Here is a 17,416-nt window from a genome sequence, read left to right on the forward strand (position 1 = left end):
AAGATAATTTACTAGGAGTTGGTATATCATAGTAGTTTTGTAGGTTTCTATTCGGAAATATCCATATAGCACAATCAAAGGTATTTAAAAAGTTCCATCTCCCTGTAAATAGAAAACAACTTTCACGAGCATCTTACATTGTGCCTTTAAGGCAAGAGTTCGGGATGCTAACAGACATGGATAATCTGAGCAAAGCACTCGCACGTCTTGTCCTTACCTATTTAAAGCAAAAGCAGGCATTCTTTTACAAATTTCGAGTGATCGAATCATAGCTAGATGGCAGACAGCGTAATGCGCTGCTCAACAAAAGGCAAAAGCAAACACGGAAAGCAGTCACGGGACATAATACTAACGACTATACGTGCATTCGATAACTGAGCGGCAGCACGGGATGTTCACTTTTTAACATGCACGACCGCTGCCTGCTGCAGGCACTCCATGAGTCACGCCGTGGCCGCGAGAACTGAACGTTATTCATGTGCGTCTTTGGATGAGTGACACCCCGCTTGTTTCGTTAGTAAGCGAACATTGAGAGCAATTTATATTGCTCGTGAAAATACGAACCTTCTTTCGCGTGATAGTGCAACCTTTGCTATCGCTGTCAATACTTTTCGCCTTTTGAGCGAGGCCCTCCCTGCAAAACGATGATGTAAACGTTGAGTTTCAGAGTTTCGCCATTCACATGAAAAATTCATTAGCGCAACGGACACATACATATTCGAAACACAACACGAGGTAGCGACTGGCCGTGAATGATGTAATATATTCTTGTATACTGGGAAGACTTCGGTTCGTATTTTTTCATCCATTTTCATTTCTCTTATAGCTTTTTGTATTTCAATTAAATAACAATTCTCCATCTTTTTCTTGTTGTCATTGTCTGTCGGCCTAGTGTGAGTGAGCCTTTACGAGAAACGGTTCGCTTGGTTCCCCTTCTTCTCGTTCACAAGATGTTCTTTTCACAATCAAGAGAAAACGCTAGTATTCCAAAATCCGAGGGCACCTAAGCACTTCATATGAGTTGTGAATGCGAGAGCACTAATGTTCAATTGAATGCCGCTGAGCGGTTTTTCCAGTTGTGAACTCCTCCCGGGCAAGCCAGCGCGTTTTGATTCGGCCTTACCGAGGCGCAGTTGGAGCGCTGGCGAGAGCTTGCGCAGACAAGGAACGCGCGGGCCGTCGAGAGCGAGGGTGATTTGGCGTCGCGACGATGCCCTCTCCCCTCACGCGACACCTAGCGCGCTAGCAGGGCAGCAGCTCTGCTCTGTCAAGGCGCGCTTGTGACGTGGCGTCTCAGCCAATGGGAATTTAGGTGCCGTTTCACTGCTGCAGACGACAGACGCGAGGCTTTGAGAAAATCAAAGAAACTGTCCTCGTCATACAGGCTTATCACACGAAGCAAAAGTGACACAGGACAACAGTGGAAGATTGCGAAGGATGCAAGTGGATTAAACCAAGAAAAGCGAGTAACCTTGAATAGCGTATCCCGCGCAGGTGAGCAATGAATTCAACAGTGTTTTCATAAGGGTTGACTTTAAGCCTCACTAATGAATTTCTATTATTACCGACTATCTGGATTGTACGCATGCATGGCGCATGCATGATAGTGCGATTGATGAGAGTAAACCTGTTAGTACGATGCCGGTGAATAGATGAACTGGCCATGACCATATCCAAGCGAGTGTGCTTAAGAAAAATTTTGATACTCTTTGCACACTCTTATGTTAGCTGTTTAATAATTTCCTAGAGAATAGTTGTAACTCATACATACTCAGCATGTCCTTGGGCATCGCCGGTGGTGCTCGTAAAGAAGGATGGTGGCCTGCGGTAATAGTTCCACTTCAGACATAAAGCAGCACTTAAAGAGCAGCTGAAGCACTTTAAAAAAAGTGAGCTTTCAGCGAACTGTTAAAGTTTTTCGCCCACTCAATACGAAAATCATAGTTTAACAGGTCAGAAGTCACCGCCACTCGCATTATTTAGCAAAAAAACGAGTGTTGTCCTACGAGGAGTGGATTGGATCGGCAACTGGCTCGATGGATTCCGACAGGGTCATTCTGGACTCGCTCTTGTCTTTCGCCAAGGACGCGCAGCTTCTAGGACGACCTGAATACGCCTCCCCCTCCTCTTCCTATTCCCCATTATAGGCCTTCTAGCCATCCCTTCAAACATACATTTTGTCATCATCATCATTTAGCAAAAACAAGCCGCAGCGTCTGTGGGAGACGCCGCGCGTTTAACGGGCTCTGATGGCGAAGACGATCGTGACGCCTTCTTAGGTATGGGTGGGGCGCGTGATTCGAATAGAGTGCTCACGTGACCCCTGCGATGACGTCATCCGCGTGCCCAGTCTTTCGCCGCTACGCTTGGCGCGCGAGGGGGGGCAGGCGGAACTTCAACGAAAATTTAAACGGCGATTGCAGCGCCGCTACGTGCACCATCGAGAAAATAACTGCAGGAGTTGAATTATACTGTGGGAGCCTTCGAAACCACCGTAACCCTTCCAATTCTAAAACCTCTTCAGCTTCCCTTTAACACAGGTTGCCATATACTACAGAAGTAATTAGGAGGCCTATCGCTTAACTTATAACACATTTATTTTCAGACAAGTTATCCGGGCGCGTCGAAGAAGACGGCCGAAATCGTTCCTGGCACTCTGCGGGGATAGCGAGCTTGACAATGCGCCAGAAACGCTGTCACCCGTATGTACGCCGACGCGTCCGCGGTGCCGCGTCACGCGCACAGATCGCCGGTAGCAAGAGCTTCACCCGGCCAGACAGCCGACGACGGGACGCCAAATCTCAATGAGGTAGGCAAAAAAAACTTAGCTATAAAGGCGTTCCTCCGTCGTGTCTCGTCAGCGCGTGTCCTAGCCATTTCTTTTGCAAACCCTGCGCGCGCGCGTGTTACGCGCTATCCCGTGAAGGATTTTCCCTTACGCGGTTCCGCGCCGCCGACAAAATAAACGTGCCTGGCGGTCTTAGCGGCGCGTTACAAACGCGTTTCTCGCATTCCGCCCGCGCAACCCTACCCACCTCGGCCCTTTTGTTCTCTGTTTTTTTATTCGCCGATGTTTCTTTCTTTTCTTCTTTTTTTCACTGTTGATCCTTTCACCCATCCACCCAGCGTCGCCTGCAGCAGGCGGTTTTTTAGATCGCCAACGGGGGCAGCAGACTGTAGAGGGAGGGAGGGAGTATTTTCAAGTTGTCTCCTTTCCCCCACAGCTGCGCGGACGCGATAAGCCTCGGCTCGAGGACGAGCCGCGCGAACATGCGCAAGCACACGTTCTTCAACGCGGGACACCGCCGCATCGCGGAGGGGAAGGGCTTAAACTTTGAGCGCGCGGTCACGGCGCGAACCCTCGTCGAGGTGGTCTGCACGGCCTGTGGACGCTTCCTCATGGCGCCGTCCTCCTCCTCTGCAGCCTGCCATAGGCGTTAAAGGGACACTGAACGGCAACGCTAAATAATATTTGAATGGTGAAGGCACTTTTAAACTCGCTCTTAAAGCTCATTTTCACTCGTTTTGTAGAAGAAAGACTAGTGACTCCTAAGGAAATTAAAGGATAGGCTTATCTTTCTTGAATATTGCGCCCAAGTCTCGGCGCCCGCACGTCAATCCAGTTTCGGTTTTCAATTTTATTAGCCCTCATTTGAATTGCAAAGAATGTTCAGAACCTTGGCTGGACCCATAGCCCACGAGCCTTTGTACCGCGTCCAACAACAAAATGGGCACTCAAAGTAACACCATGTAGCAGCAGCATATTAATGCTGTTGGCATCTCAGCGCTGACGCCCGTTGTTGCAAATGGGTCGCAAGCCCCAAGGGTAGCGTTGGCCTGGCGGCCTGGGGCACAACTGGAAGCATCCGAAGGTCCTGGCAAAGCATGAGTCGACTGGTAACAGAACAACTTGTTTATTCTAACATCGCAAAAGAGCGGGCGGTCAGGTCGACCGAAGTGGAGAGACGGGAGAGCACGTAACTCAACAGAAGAAATCGGAGCCTCTCTCCTGGCGTCCGGGGGCAGCTGCTCTTATACTCTCGGCGTAGCGGGCAAGAAGGAAGGTCACGGGATGAGACCACGTGACGGCGGAGCACGGACGAGCTGAGAGACATGTTGAGACGAGTGTAGTGACTCAGCCGCCGAGCAGGCGCCGATCAGACCTCCTCGCTTCACACTTGGGGAGCTCCTCTCCCCGGCTGCCGCGCTTTGACAAGCGTGGGCACACACGCACACACGAAGACACGTGGCACTGAAACACGCCTGGACGCGCTTGGCGGGGAGGCTTTGCGGCAGCTCCGAACGGGCCAAAATGTCCGCCGTTTTGAAGGAAGCCCCGGCGTCCGTTGCATCCGCGCCGGCTATACCGCGCGTCGTAGGCGAAACGTAACAATGCATATTACTCTGTTTCTCTGTATTCCCGTAACCAGGCAACAGGACTTGGTGTTCAATATTGTTCAAGCCGTGTTCAGAGCACATCTGGGCGGTGCCACGAATTGCAACTTACGTCTTCGCATTTTTGCCACAACTTCCTAAGTTGACTTCCTATAGATCAACTTCCTGTGTCGAAACTCCCTAGGTTGACCCTTTGACTTCTTTGGACTGCAGTGTATCCATTATTACTCGATAAACAGTCAGTTGACTAGACAGCAGCAGACCCTCTCAAGATCTACGACGTCGCGCCGAGCTGGTGTGGGATCGTCAGCCTTGCTCACTTTCTGAAATAGCTGCGGAGTCTCCCGGGTGACCACTACAGGCTCGCCGTTTAGAATGCCGTCACTTGTTGTGACGCATGACTTGATCTTGTTATTGAGCGTCCAACAAAGTGAGAAAACCTTGGTGCGTTCCCTGAAAAGAGAGAGAGAGCGAAAGAGAGAGATTTATTAAAAGAGAAGTCTGAAAGGTCGGCCTGAACTATACTGTGTTCTATCCTGCCGCTGAGCGTTCCGGTAAGGGGGAACAAAAGCAGAGTGATGGTGACGAGAAGCAAAGGAAAACATGTGCACATGAATTTAAAAAAAAAAAAAAAGAAAAATAATGTACAGACTAATAACACTTATTACATTCGCGTACCTAATTCACTTTCTCACAAAAGCCCCATGCCATCGCCTTCACGACCTGACGCCGGTCACAGTACATATAAAACTCGATCTAACCAAACCCGATTTTCCGAAGTTCCCGATCTGACAAAGAAATTTACATTCCCCGGCAGGTACCCACAGGGTTCAATGTTGTCGTTAACCCGAATTAACGAAACAAACTTGGCCGAACTCGATTTAACGAAGTTTTTCCTGAAATTAATGAGTAAGAAAAAAGCGGTGATTTCTTTCTAATTTTGACACAGACGGGTTCTTCTTCGGGCGTGCGCTCTAAAGCTATCGCCTTAAAACATCTAGGCGCCGTGGTCGCATCCCTAGCTTTATTTTGACGGGGCTGCACGCCGCGACCATGCACGGAACAGCCGGCTCAACACCGCCTCGGTAGCAGCCCTCGAATAGACGCAGAGTGCCTGGAGCGGCCGTTCGCACGGCAATATTGTGCGCATGAAGCCGGCTTCTTTCACGCTCAGGAAAACACTTTTATATAGCACGTATTGAGCAACAGAAAGCTGTATCGGGAGTCTCTCGTGTCGCTCTGCAATTTTCTCGTTGACACTTTTCATCTAATTATAATATTTGAGAAGTTGATGCAATAATTAAGACTAATTATGTAATTAGGTAGAATGAAATATATCATAATCTGAGTCAAGCGACGGCAAGCAACATTACCTTGGTTCTGTGCAGCTACGTGGCATTCGCATATTTTTTAAACTCTGGCTAAAGTTAGCTGGGATGCCCTGTATACCAGTACGTATACTACGTATACTCTGCGACGTTTTGCTGTGCACAGACGGATGTTCCTCGCGTGCCGAGTAAGTTCCGTTAATCTGTTTTTGCCTTCTATCTTCCTTACTAACGTTTCATCTCACCTGCCCAAACTACTTTTCGTTGTTGATTTTTGTTTTTCGTCGCTTTCGTCGGCGGATTGCAGCGCTTGGCTGCCGGCTGATCAAACTGTCGCCGCCACGGCTGTACACGCGGCTCGCCGTTCGTGCTCCCTCGCGCGCAGCATCGTCGCAGCTGCGCAGGTGCACCGTAACTAAGGAAGCACCCCGTGCCTTCGGGGGCAGCGGCGGCCATCGGCTGCGTGGACGCTGGACAGAGAGGGTGGTGCGGCGCGGGGACCGTAACAGAAAAGCGGAGAAAAGAAAAACCCCGTCACCTGCACCCCCCCAACGGGTCACGCTTGACCGATAGCTTTGTTCGACGCCGAGGGGGGACTTTGGCCGCCCTCGGCCCGTCTCATCCGCGTTCGTGCGTGCTCCGCGCTGCAGGCAGAGGCCGGTGCTGCGCGGGCGGCGGCTCTGCGCCAGGGGATCGCGCGGTGCTTTCAAACTGAACTGAAGTTCAATTGCCAAAGATTGCCAAGGCGAAATACAAAGTTTGACAGCGATCCGTCTGGCCGCGCAGTTACTTTGCAACAGAACTGCTTGTCGGTGTAGTTGGTGATTGCTAAAAGACATGTTTCTTGCCGCAAGTTAGAACACACAAAAGGAAGACACATAAAGACAACACGGGCGTCATTTCTGTTCACAGCCGCCCGTGTTGTCTTTATGTGTCTTCCTTTTCTGTGTGTATTAACTTGCGCAAAAAAAAAAAAAACGTCTTTCAGCGAAAAACGTGTTTCCCAATACACGTTGGCGTCAAGTAAATCACCGACCGAACGTGCAAACTTAACGACCTGTCGGTTCCCGCATACGGGAACCTTGTTCGCAATTAAAACCAGTGACAGAGAGACGGCAGGTTTAAGCACGCTTCAGTTTGTGACGCAAGCAGCGAGCGTGCATCGATGGAAGTGTCCCGTCGATGCACGCGACAGAAGTGTTTCTGTTCACAGTGCGCCTCACGATCTGGATGGGCAAAGATGCACGCGTGACACGAGCTTGTTTTCCTCAGCACGCATTTTCACGCGTGCATTTTCCCAGTCAGTGTTGCGGCCTGTAGTTTCTACATTGTGCATTGTGAGCAAGGCAGCCGGAACGTAACTAAATCTTTCTTTATTGTTTCCTCAGACACAGTCTAAGAGGGGGCCGAGGCTAAAGGCGACAGAGCACCTGACAAGGGCCCCGGCCCCCTTGCACAATATACACAGACAAAGTACATCAACAAAGTTCAGTCAGACAGACATCATAGGTTCAGACAGTGGGCAGTATTAAAAAGGGGGACTAGTCAGTGCTCGAATATAAAGTCAGCAAATAATTGGTGCAAAATATTTACATACGCAACATAATGTCTGCAACATAAATACAGAACGCAGCAATTCAGATGCCAGTCAGCAAGTTCAACAACATCATTCATAGCCATGGCACTCATCACAAAAACCAAGACACAGAAACCAAGCACAATTTCACAGCCGTGTATCAAAATTGCAGTAGTTGAGAGGAGCATGGCAAGGGAGAACAAAGCGCACTTTTTGAGGTAATTTACAATAATGAAAACATAATGTCACTGTTCACAAGAAACTTCCTACAGTGTTTCTTAAATGTATGTACACCTTTATTAAAGTCTGCTTGCATATCTCTTCTGTTTAGAGCATTGGTTATTTGAAAAGATAATGCTTGCCTTCCATAGTTGGTTCTAACTTGCGGCATTTTTCGTTTTGGGTTTCGGGTACTGTATGAACTTGAGCTGGGCAATGCGGAAATATGTAACTTGTATTTATTGATCCATTGCAATAGCTTAAGGTAGTACACGTGGTCAGCCTTCAACATGTTATATTTTGTATATAACGGCTATGTTCTCAATAACTGCTTGTTGCCTTTAAAATTTTCCAGTATGTGCAAAATTTGCTTTTGTAATAAATTAAGTTTGTAGTAGTTAGTAGCTGTTATTGTTCCCCAAGTCAAGATTCCATAGCTCATTCTAGAGTAAACCAGTGAATAGTATAGTGCCTGCTTTAAACGTTTGGGTATTAGATGTTGTACTTTGTAAATGCACCCAATGGTGCGAGAAAGGCTTGATTTTAGTTGAATAACGTGAGTATTCCATGGGAGGTTGAGGTTAAACCAGACACCTAAAAACTTTTGTTCAGTAACCTGTTCCAGCAAGCGTCCTTCAAATCTAATGTTAACCGGGTAGCAGTCATGTTTATTAATTGGCTTAAAAATGACGTACTGTTTTATTTATATTTAGACTCAAGCGATTTCTTTGAAGCCATGCAGATAACTGTAATAAGTAGTCATTAACAGACGTCTCTAAACATTGCATGGTTTCTCCGGTGAAAAAAAACATTAGTATCGTCTGCATACATTATTAATTGTGGGGATCCATGTATTGCTATAATATCATTTATATAGATAAGAAAGAGTAAGGTTCCCAGAATAGAGCCCTGGGGAACGCCCTGTTGTACTTCGAGTTTGCTGGAGGACCAATTGTTAACACGTACATATTGATAACGTTTCTCTAGATAACTCCGGATTAGTTTTATTGCCACTCCTCTAATACCATATTTTTCTAATTTTCTTAACAAAATATTATGTTGAGCAGTGTCGAAGGCATTGCTGAAATTTATAAGTAAGCCAAGAGTGAGCAATTTTTTTTCTATATTTTCAATTATCTTATCCTTTATGTCAACGAGAGCAATCTCTGCTGATTTGTTTGCTTGAAAGCCGTACTGAGCTTCTGTTATTACTCTGTGTTTATTAAAGAAACCGCTTAGCCTGTGATTGATGACGTATTCAAATACCTTTGAAAACACTGTCAAAACTGAAATGGGCCTGTAATTATTGATGTTGGTCTCACCACTGCCTTTTTAGACAGGTGTAACTTTTGCGATCTTCAAATCATCTGGAAAATCTCCGCTAAGAAGCATCTGACTTATTATACGCGATAATATGGGGCTTATCAATTTCATGAGACGTTGTAGGGGCAATCATGATTGAGTCCATCAAGCTATTTATATGTACGCAGTCACTGGAAGTGCCATGCCGTCCTGAATAAACACCTACTTTAACTAAATGCCGATTCATTGCTTCTACTAAATTGTTCCCAGTTAGAAGCACATTGTCAATGCAGATTTCCTTCACACCCTTCTCTTTCCTTTCCTTTCCTTCCTTTTCTTCCTCATCATGTTCCCCTTTCCCCCCCTGCCTTTCCTATTCTTGTTCTCTCTCTCTCTTCCTTCACACCACAGTCAGCTTGATTTCTTGCTAATATGTTGTTTAGTAGCTCCCATGTCTTTTTGCTGTCATTTTGAACGTCCTGGAATTTAGTTTGGAAATAACTGGACTTTGCGTATTTTACATCCGAGTTCAATTTATTTCTCAGTTCTTTGAATTCATTCAGTACGCATGGGTCTCGGGTCTTAAGAAACTGTTGAAATTTTCGGTTTTTCTCTTTTATTCTTCTGTACAGCTCACTAGTAACCCATGGTTTTCTAATCCGTTTACTTTTCTGGGCACTTTCTCGGAGTGGAAAGGCCAAATCGTAGCAATGCTGAAATTTCATCAAAAATACCTGGTAAGCCAGTGTGGCGTTGCGTTGCTTGAACACATCATCCCAGTTCTTTTCTGCTACACAGTTATGAAACGTCATCAAGGTTTCATCAGTTATTGCTCGATACAAATTTTTTTGTTGAGAAAAAACGTAATTTTTCTCGGAAGGAAAGCCCAAGCAGAACACTGGCAAATGATCGCTGATGTCATATCTGAGAACACCAGCCGTAACATTTGCATCATCTATGTTGGTGACACACACATCAAGACACGTGGCAGTATCTACTGTGACCCTGGTTGGCAGTGATATCAGATTAGAACAGGCATAGGAATTTAGTATCTCATGAAAATCTCTTGCGCATGGACTATCTGATATGGTGTCTATATTGGCGTCACCAAGAAGCATAAATAATTTTGTTACAGTCTGTAAAGTGCGAAGAGCATTGTCGATGAAGTCGATAAATTCCATCGATTTGCCTGCGGGCGGTCTGTAGATCGCGCCAACAGTGACGTTCGACAATTTGACCAACAGGCTTTCAATAACGTGATCGCATCTAGTCAGGTCGCTCAGCACTTCATACTGTACACTCTCCTTTATAAAGATTGCTATACCACCGCCCCTTTTTATATCCCTACTAAGGCTTACGCACTTGTAACCAGGAACGTGCGGTACCATGTCTGTGGGTGTTAGCCAAGTTTCTGTTAATACTATTGAAGAAAACTTAATGTTTAGGGAGTGAATAAGTATTTCAAGACTATCCACTTTGTTTTTTAGGCTTCGCATGTTTATATGTATAACTGAAAATTGTCTTTTGCTTGACCTGTGCTTTTGATTAAAAGTTTGGCAATCGTAGTACTGGCAAACATTTTGTCCTGCCATCATTTTTCTGAAGTGTGTCGAACAGGTGGGTGCACCATTATCCTTCGTTTATGTTCTCCAGATCAGACTGTTCAGCAATTCTGATAGCAACCGAGCCCTCGTCTTTTCCAGCAAGAATTTTCCCTCCAGAGCACCACACGAACTTCCATCCTGCAGACTTTTTCTTGGCGATCGCAGCCCCCAGAAGCCTTTTGTTTAAAACGGTCAAATGTTCATTCACATATACCGGAGAAGCTTCTCCTCCGTAGTCAAGGTCTTTCGTAGTTATCCTTTGTTTTTTGCTTTTTTGTAGGATTACATTCAGCTTGGTACGCTGGTACGCTTATATATATATATATATATATATATATATATATATATAGAGAGAGAGAGAGAGAGAGAGAGAGCGAGAGAGAGAAAGCTGCAGGGGTGCTAACTCATTATTTCATTCTGCCCGCAATAACGCCAAGAATGGCGCTGCGGGTAATGTGCAAATAAAAATGTAATATCAGTGGCAAAGCTTCTTACGGCGATTTGAGCTGGAGACATTGAATTTCAGCATAATAACTTGCATTCAATACGGTATAGCCAGCACTAATTTTACCATCATTTTATTGAATGAACGCGGCCTTTCTTCGCCTCCTCCCGCCAATTAGTTCTCAAGATCTTTTTTCTTTTTTTTTTTCTCGATAAGGGTTGTAGGGGTTCGGGCATTGGGCACAGATTGATCTTTTCACTTATTTTAACATATATGAAAATGAAAATTTCTTATTTATTTGAAATGAGGTATGACGGCTACTCATTTCGACGGCGAAAGAAATGTTATGAAAAGTTACAGTTAAAATAAAAAAAGAAAGAAAGAAAGAAAGAAGGTTGTTCCATCTGTGTGAAGTCCTCGCGTGGCAATTCACAGACGCACCGAGTAACAAGTGAAATGTTTCATTGGAAGACAGCAAAGTAGATGCTTCACGAAGGACGAAACGAAAACGACGCCGTCGATGACTCGTAATGGCCACTTTGGCGCCAAGCGTCATCACGCAAGGGGAAGGCAGACGTCATTACATCATCAACAACAACAACAACAACAACAACAACACCAACAGCACAAGTGAAGAGTTCACTTATCAATCTGTTCCCCTACTTTTACTTTTATTTGTTCAGGAGAACTTTAGGTTCCCCTGCAAGTTGTTGTGCCAAGCTTCGCTCAAACAGTACTGTAGCGTCACTAATTTATTTCACTATTTTTCCATTAAGCTAAGTGGTCGTCAACAAGTACTTGTATGCGTCGCCTCCTCTTCAGTGCGCTTTGCCCGTTATTCACGGTTGACGTGTGAATGCCCGCTGTGTAATTTGCATTTTGTATACGACTGAATGAGTCGATACGGCGTTTACTTTAAAGCCCCCGCTAATATTGTCACTGACTTTCTATGAAAAGGTACCAAATTCTTTCTGCGCTTTCTTTTATGTCTTTTACGTACCTCGTGCTAGCAGCGCAGTATGTACAAAACGCTTGTACCTCATTGTGTCGTCGTGTATACAGCACTTGCAAGATGGCCGCACGTACGCATAAATAACACTCGCGAACAGATGGTTGTTCAATGTGGCGAACGTCGTCGTCACCTTACAAGCGCTTCCTAAGAAACCGTTCAATCATCGCTCCGCAATCGATTGACCCAACAGCGCTTGCGGAAAGGAGACAGAGAGAGAGAAAAAAAATATTGTCGGAACCGTTGGAGAAATGTCGCCAACTAGTCGTTCCTTTCTTTTCTTTTTTTTTTTCGCTTCCCATTTACTTACAAGCCGATTCGGGAGCCCTCTGAAGTCGCTGTGTATGTGACAAACTCCCGTCACTTTGTCTGTTCCCGTTCTCCGTTCTTTTTTTCTCCCTCACTGAGCTTCGCAGATTATAAAATAGTAGACAGCGGTGAGTGGGACAAAAAAAGGAAATAATTTTTATTCGAGTTCGAAATATTAATGGACCTGTCTGCTATTATCTATTATCTTCTTTTTTTTTATTCGTTCCGTTTCTCTGTTCAACACCGCGACGGCGGTCCAACGCACGTCGTTCGTAGTACTGCGTCGGTTTACCGCCATTGCTAATCCCGAGAGGCGATAATCCCTGCCGGTGTATATACTATGCTGGGATTAACGGCCGCACAAGAAGAGGAAGAAGAAGCGTTGAACGTTGTTCGCGAGTGATCCTCCTGGCTTCTGCTGCGTCGCGGTTCGCACACAACTGTTGGCTTGCAGAGAATGCGACAACGATGGCGACAACGCCACCGGTAGCGCAGGATAAAAAGAAGTCAACGGTGGGCCTTTTGAGGGCTGGCAGGCCGTGTGGCAGGCGTTGGTTCAGCGTGAAGCTACATGCTACATGGGCAATAAAGAGAAGAGGGAGGGAGGAGGGGGGGGGAGCTGTAGGGAGGGTGCATGGTCAATGCTGCCTAGAGGTGACACGCGTGCGCAAGGATTGGCAGCGTCATCCTGCGGGCTTAGAACATAACCACGGAACTCTTACAATTCCCAGAGAGATATGCGAAAAGAAAACGAATAGGAAGGAGGAGGGAATGAAGGAGATCGCGGGTGGAGGGATTTCCCGGCGTTGATGCTAAGAGGGAAGCACTGTTCCTGTTTTGCTGTCAGGGCGTTATTGGATGCGACGCTCTGCACAAAAAGGAAGACAGGGTGTTTGGGGGAAGCGGTGGGGGGGGGGGGGGGACGAGTGAGGAGGGGGCTATGCGAAGTGTAGGTTGAGGCAACAGCAGGGATTGCATGAGTTGTGTCAAGAGCACCACCGCGGTATAGTGTAGCATCTGCGACGTGAGGTTGTCTTCGGAGAAGCGTTTGTCGGCGCGTCGGCTTCCGGATTAAAAAGAGCTCGCTTCTGTGTTTAGCCGGTGGTCGTCGCCTTTGAGAGCTTAGATGGGCCCGCGTTCTCGGTCGGTCGGGGCACTGTGTTCGGCGTGCTCTGCGGACAGTGACAGAGACGGTTGCGCGCGGCGTATACATGTGTACGGGACGCGGGAAACGCGGAAGGGAAGAGGCGTTTCTGCGAAGGCGTCAATGCGTATACGACGGGAGAGAAAAATTGAGTTTTAGCTCGTGTATGTTCCGTTGAATTTGGGCTTAAGCACAGAGTGGTAACATATCGGTTATACAAGAATCACAGGAGTTCGGCTCTAAGGGAAAAAAAGGAGAGGAGAGGAAGCGACGAAGGAAATGACAAAGGAAGTAAAAGGGGGCAAAATCCGTCCCCATTCCACCCTGTGAAAGTGCACGTACAGCGAAGCTGGTGCGGACCTTAGACGACGCTACACAAGCACCACCACCACAAGCGACGAATGCAACGCGCGCACGCACGTGTGCGGAAGTGCAGCATGCATCCTCATTCTGCTAGGCCGCCCGCCAAGCGCAAGTGCCTTATTGAAGTAAATTAATTTTAAACTAAATAGCATCAGAAAATGCGTAAAGTACGACTTACACACAAGCTACAGGCTCGACAGCTTCGGATTGTTATCCAAATACATTAGGAAAAACAGAAATGTGTTACGCGTAAGCTGGTAGATAATGCCATTTTCCAGATGCTGTTCGAGGTCTGTCTGAGAGTAGCCGTGGCCGCTAGGTGGCGGTTCCGTTAGCACAGCATGGTGGAGGAAAATAACTATATATATACATATATATATATATATATATATATATATATATATATATATATATATATATATATATATATATATATATATATATACCAGCAAATATGCGGCCTGTAGGGTGAGCAACACGGCAACAAATAACGTCCAGCGGAAAGTCAGAGAGGCTGAAATAATCTCACGGGTGGCGGCAATGGAAAAGAAACCTGCCTCGAGTAACTACTTATAGGGAAGAAACAAAATCAGGAAAGAAACAATTTATGATAACTCAGAGGGAAGCTCATTACTTTTCGAAGCGAGATCAGGATGCCTTAGAACACGCACCTATAAAGCGAGATATAAGAACGAAGAAGAAGCATGTGCTTGCTGAGGTAAAGCTAGGGAAACGATGGACCATGTTTTATTAGATTGTGACGATATCTGCCCAGAGGTCGACTTAGGCACCACTGGCCTGCTTGAAGCCCTTGGGTTCAGCGAGAGCATGGGGAACGTAAACATGTCCGCAATAAAGATTAGTAAGAGGCGATTGGAAGATTACGGGAAGAAAAGTAGGGAAATGACAAAAAACGGAGGCGTGCAAAAACCAAGTTCGCAATAGGGGGTCAGAAAATTTGGTTATGTGAATTCATCGTGGGGTCGTTTTTGTTTTTTATTTCGTCTTTTTTAACCTAGGTAGGACATCAGACAATAAAATAACACGAGCTTGGGGGCGCAACCCACCGCCCCGTTCCAAAGGGGACGCTCATAATATCCATCCATACATCCTCATTCTTGTAAGCCCTCCGCCTAGCGCAAGTGCGTTATTGAAGTAATTGAATTTCTCAAAAGTAAAATGCATCAGAAGATTCCTAAAGTACGACTTAAAACAACCTGCAGAAATTATAGCAGCGGACTGTAATTCGAATATACGAGAAAACAGTTTTCCAGCTGCTGTGTTTTGGGTGAGCACGAAACGAAAAACCCCCACCAACTAGAGGCTAACAGCTTCGCTGTAGAAAAGTCAGCTGACTTCAGCTGTCCCCTATAGGCTGTGAACACACCTGTCACAGCGGACCTAGCGGCCATCTTCTCCAGGACAACTTCTTCTTTGCCATGCGCTCACAGTGTTGTCCACTACAGTATTGCCGTGACCTTCAGGATACGCTAAACGGTACGCAAAAGCTGTGAGTGGCGCGAAAAACTCCGCCCGGATTGCCAAGCGCCGTCGCCATGCGATAGCACAGTGTTTAGAGCGCATTTGACTCGCAACTGTGCACTGCTGCAGGGGCATATGACCCCTGTGGCGGTTGGGGCGGTCAACGTTTTGTTTCTCTTCGCGATACAGTGAGGGTGAAGGTGAAGTCACGAGGTGGCCCGACGGCGACAACACGATAACGACGACGACTTGGACGACGGTATAAGCCGAGTCTTTGCCAGTCCATCATTGTGGGCATGAGCTACAAGTTGAGAGGAGAACAACAACAGCGGTGTCGCAATGTGAAGCAATTTTCTTGTGAAGTTTTTAGTTCAATATATTATATTATATTGCTTTCATTAATCTCCAGGTGTTTCCGTTGTTTCCTTGTCGGCTTTAAAGCTCCTCCGATATTTCCATCCGAATATTGGCCAATCACCGATAGTGCGTGGGTATATGCGCCATCAGAAAGTATAAAAAAATGAAACTGTCCAACACGTATGCACACTTGGTCTTGAACCACTTGATAAAATCTTGGGCCACACCTGTCGGAAGTGAACAGACTCAACTTGCTCATACTATAGTCTACGGGATAGACATAGTGTTTCATGTCGCTCTACAATGTTCTCATTGACACTTTTAATCTAAATATATTGTTTGAGAAATTGATTAATTATTTAAGATTAATTATCTTATTCGGCGGAATGAAGAAAAAAATAATTTGAGTATCTCCAAGCGACGGCAAACAGCATTACCTTGGCTCTGTCCAGCTACGTGTCATTCGCATACTTTTAAAGTTTGGCTCAAGTTAGCTGGGACATGTATATGTGATGACCCCAACGCTCCAAGGCAGCGCATATTTTCATAGAATGTCCTCAATATGACAACAGCGGGTTTCCCTGAGTGACCGCTTGAGCACCCTTGGCGGCAAACGTTTTCTCGCCGTGAAAAAGTGCTTGTACCGTGGTCATAACCTGAGTGAGCGACGTTCGCGAGTTTCTAGGGAACGTTAATCTTAGGGATCGCCTATGAGCGACATTACGTGTTTTGTTTTCTATACATCGCGCTTCCTTCTTTTTTGTTAACGTATCGATGCCGCGGCCGTGTTGTATATGTATACGCACGAAAGGCTTATGTGAACTCATTCACTTCTGAAAGTACTGAAAGCACACTCCTGCTGGACTGTGCTTTCAGTGCATGGTGCCCGTAGATGAGACAATATTTGCGCGCTTGTGTTCGTGTATGTATCGTGCTTTATACATTTTCTTGTTTCTTTCTTTCTTTTTATTGTTGCTTGAGTAACGAATGAGGAATTGCGGGATACCCGGCTTTAATGTAGCCTATACCTTCCCAAGTTGCCCAGGAACAACCTCGAGGGTCTTGGTGCTGGCGCACTCGGCAAAACATTGCACGGAAAGAACTATGCAAGCTCCCACACACATGTACACGCGCGCACACATAAAAGAAAGAATAATAATTTCGCGAATATGCATTTTAACAGAGCATAAAATGTGTACACGAAGAGAATACAAAGCAAAAGGGGAGAAACAGAAGAAAGGTTTAGTCAATGACGGAACACACAACAGATATGAGAGTTCTTGTTCAGTTTTTGAAATTCCTCTGCAACTCCTTTTAGGAAAATATTAAAATTAGGCATGAAGATATCCAGGCACTCTGAATGGGCGTTATAGGTCGCCTGCCCTCTGGATAGAAAGTCACAAAAATCTGAAGGCTGAAAGGCGCGCTGTTTCCTTGTGCCTTTCTGCGGAATGTCGAAGCGCTCATTAGAAAGCAAGTGCGAGCAGCAGATTTTTCCATGTATTAATATGTGAAGAAAAAGAACGTCCGATTTATTGCATCTACAGGTGAGGGTAGGTAACGTGAGTGTCTGTGTTAGCACTATGTATATAGGTGAAATGCTTTTGACAGAATTAATCGATGTCTAAATATAGGTGTGAACTTTTTTGCACATTTTCGAGAAGTTCACAATTTGACCTGCAAGTGCCGCCCCAAACCACGGAGGCGTACTCAAGAACTGGAAGGCTCTTATATAAAGTTACAAATGATCCAGCTTGTTTGAAGTCTCCGGTCACCTGACATGCTGTGTCGAGCGTTCGAAGTGCACGCTGCCTTGTCTGTTGAGCGTGGGGCGAGAAACTCGGAGAGCTATCGAAGTACGCTCCAAGGTCCTTCGTTCCCCG

General features: G+C 46.0%; 1 protein-coding gene across 1 annotated transcript in view; it reads right to left on the reverse strand.

Moving 5' to 3' along the window:
* The window catches only part of DnaJ-60 (DnaJ-like-60), a 63,110-nt gene that overhangs the window by 11,553 nt on the left and 34,141 nt on the right, over nt 1-17,416 (reverse strand). Inside the window, exon 3 of the mRNA XM_055071714.2 lies at nt 1,772-1,822. Coding sequence (XP_054927689.1) covers nt 1,772-1,822 — 51 coding nt within the window. The remainder of the gene's footprint in view (nt 1-1,771; nt 1,823-17,416) is intronic.

Source organism: Dermacentor andersoni, chromosome 7, assembly GCF_023375885.2.
Source record: "Dermacentor andersoni chromosome 7, qqDerAnde1_hic_scaffold, whole genome shotgun sequence".
Classification (NCBI taxonomy): Eukaryota; Metazoa; Arthropoda; class Arachnida; order Ixodida; family Ixodidae; genus Dermacentor; species Dermacentor andersoni.